The sequence below is a fragment of the Austrofundulus limnaeus genome, unplaced genomic scaffold (genome assembly GCF_001266775.1).
Source record: "Austrofundulus limnaeus strain Quisiro unplaced genomic scaffold, Austrofundulus_limnaeus-1.0 Scaffold3203, whole genome shotgun sequence".
NCBI classification, from domain to species: domain Eukaryota; kingdom Metazoa; phylum Chordata; class Actinopteri; order Cyprinodontiformes; family Rivulidae; genus Austrofundulus; species Austrofundulus limnaeus.
Genome location: NW_013955605.1, coordinates 4,318 through 5,160, shown reverse-complemented (window position 1 = coordinate 5,160; position 843 = coordinate 4,318). Strand labels below are relative to the sequence as shown.

The following is an 843-nucleotide window of genomic DNA, read 5'->3' as shown; positions in this document are numbered from 1 at the left end:
CTTTTAGCTTCTAAATAGCCTTTTGTAGCTTTTAGCTTCTAAATAGCCTTTTGTAGCTTTTAGCTTCTAAATAGCCTTTTGTAGCTTTTAGCTTCTAACTAGCCTTTGGTTGTTTTTAGCTTCTAAATAGCCTTTTGTAGCTTTTAGCTTTAACTAGCCTTTTGTGGCTTTTAGCTAACTAGCCTTTTGTAGCTTTAAGCTTCTAACTAGCCTTTTGTAGCTTTTAGCTTCTAACTACCCTTTTGTAGCTTTTAGCTTCTAAATAGCCTTTTGTATCTTTTAGCTTCTAACTAGCCTTTGGTTGTTTTTAGCTAACTAGCCTTTTGTAGCTTTTAGTTTCTACAAAAGGCTCAATTTAAAATGTAACTGACCTAAACTGATGCCGTTTTTGGTGTAGAAGCAGGTGTTGTTGATGAGGTTCACGCAGCAGCCAATCACGTCGCCTGTGGTGAACGTCGGACCGTACGGTTGGCCGGTCCCAGAGGAGCAGAAGGAGTGGCCGTCGTCGCCGTGGTAACCGTACGAGTGTTTGTCCCATCCTGAAAGGAGGAGGAAGACAAGGGTCAGTTTTATCTGAGAGCCCTTGTTGACCTCTGTGGGGGGGAGATGCAGGTAAACAAACAAACAAACAAACAGAAGCAAAGTAAAAACTGCTGAGAGGAAAAATGAAGCAAAGACATTTTGAGCTGAAGAGACGGGAGGATCGAGGAGAGGAGACAGTTACTCATTGACTTAACGACTCAGAGTTTCCCATTTGACTGCTGCTGCAGTCATGAACGCACACACACACACACACACACACACACACACACACACACACACACACACACACACACACACACA

At 42.8% G+C, this 843-nt stretch overlaps 1 protein-coding gene across 1 annotated transcript in view; it reads right to left on the bottom strand.

The window, feature by feature from the left end:
- LOC106511778 (ran-binding protein 10) overlaps positions 1-539 on the bottom strand; it is a gene marked incomplete at its 5' end in the record, with an annotated part of 2,566 nt that extends 2,027 nt beyond the window's left edge. Inside the window, 1 exon segment of the mRNA XM_014000514.1 lies at positions 372-539. Within this exon segment, the coding sequence (XP_013855968.1) occupies positions 372-539 (168 nt within the window).
- Between the last annotated feature and the right edge of the window lie 304 nt (positions 540-843).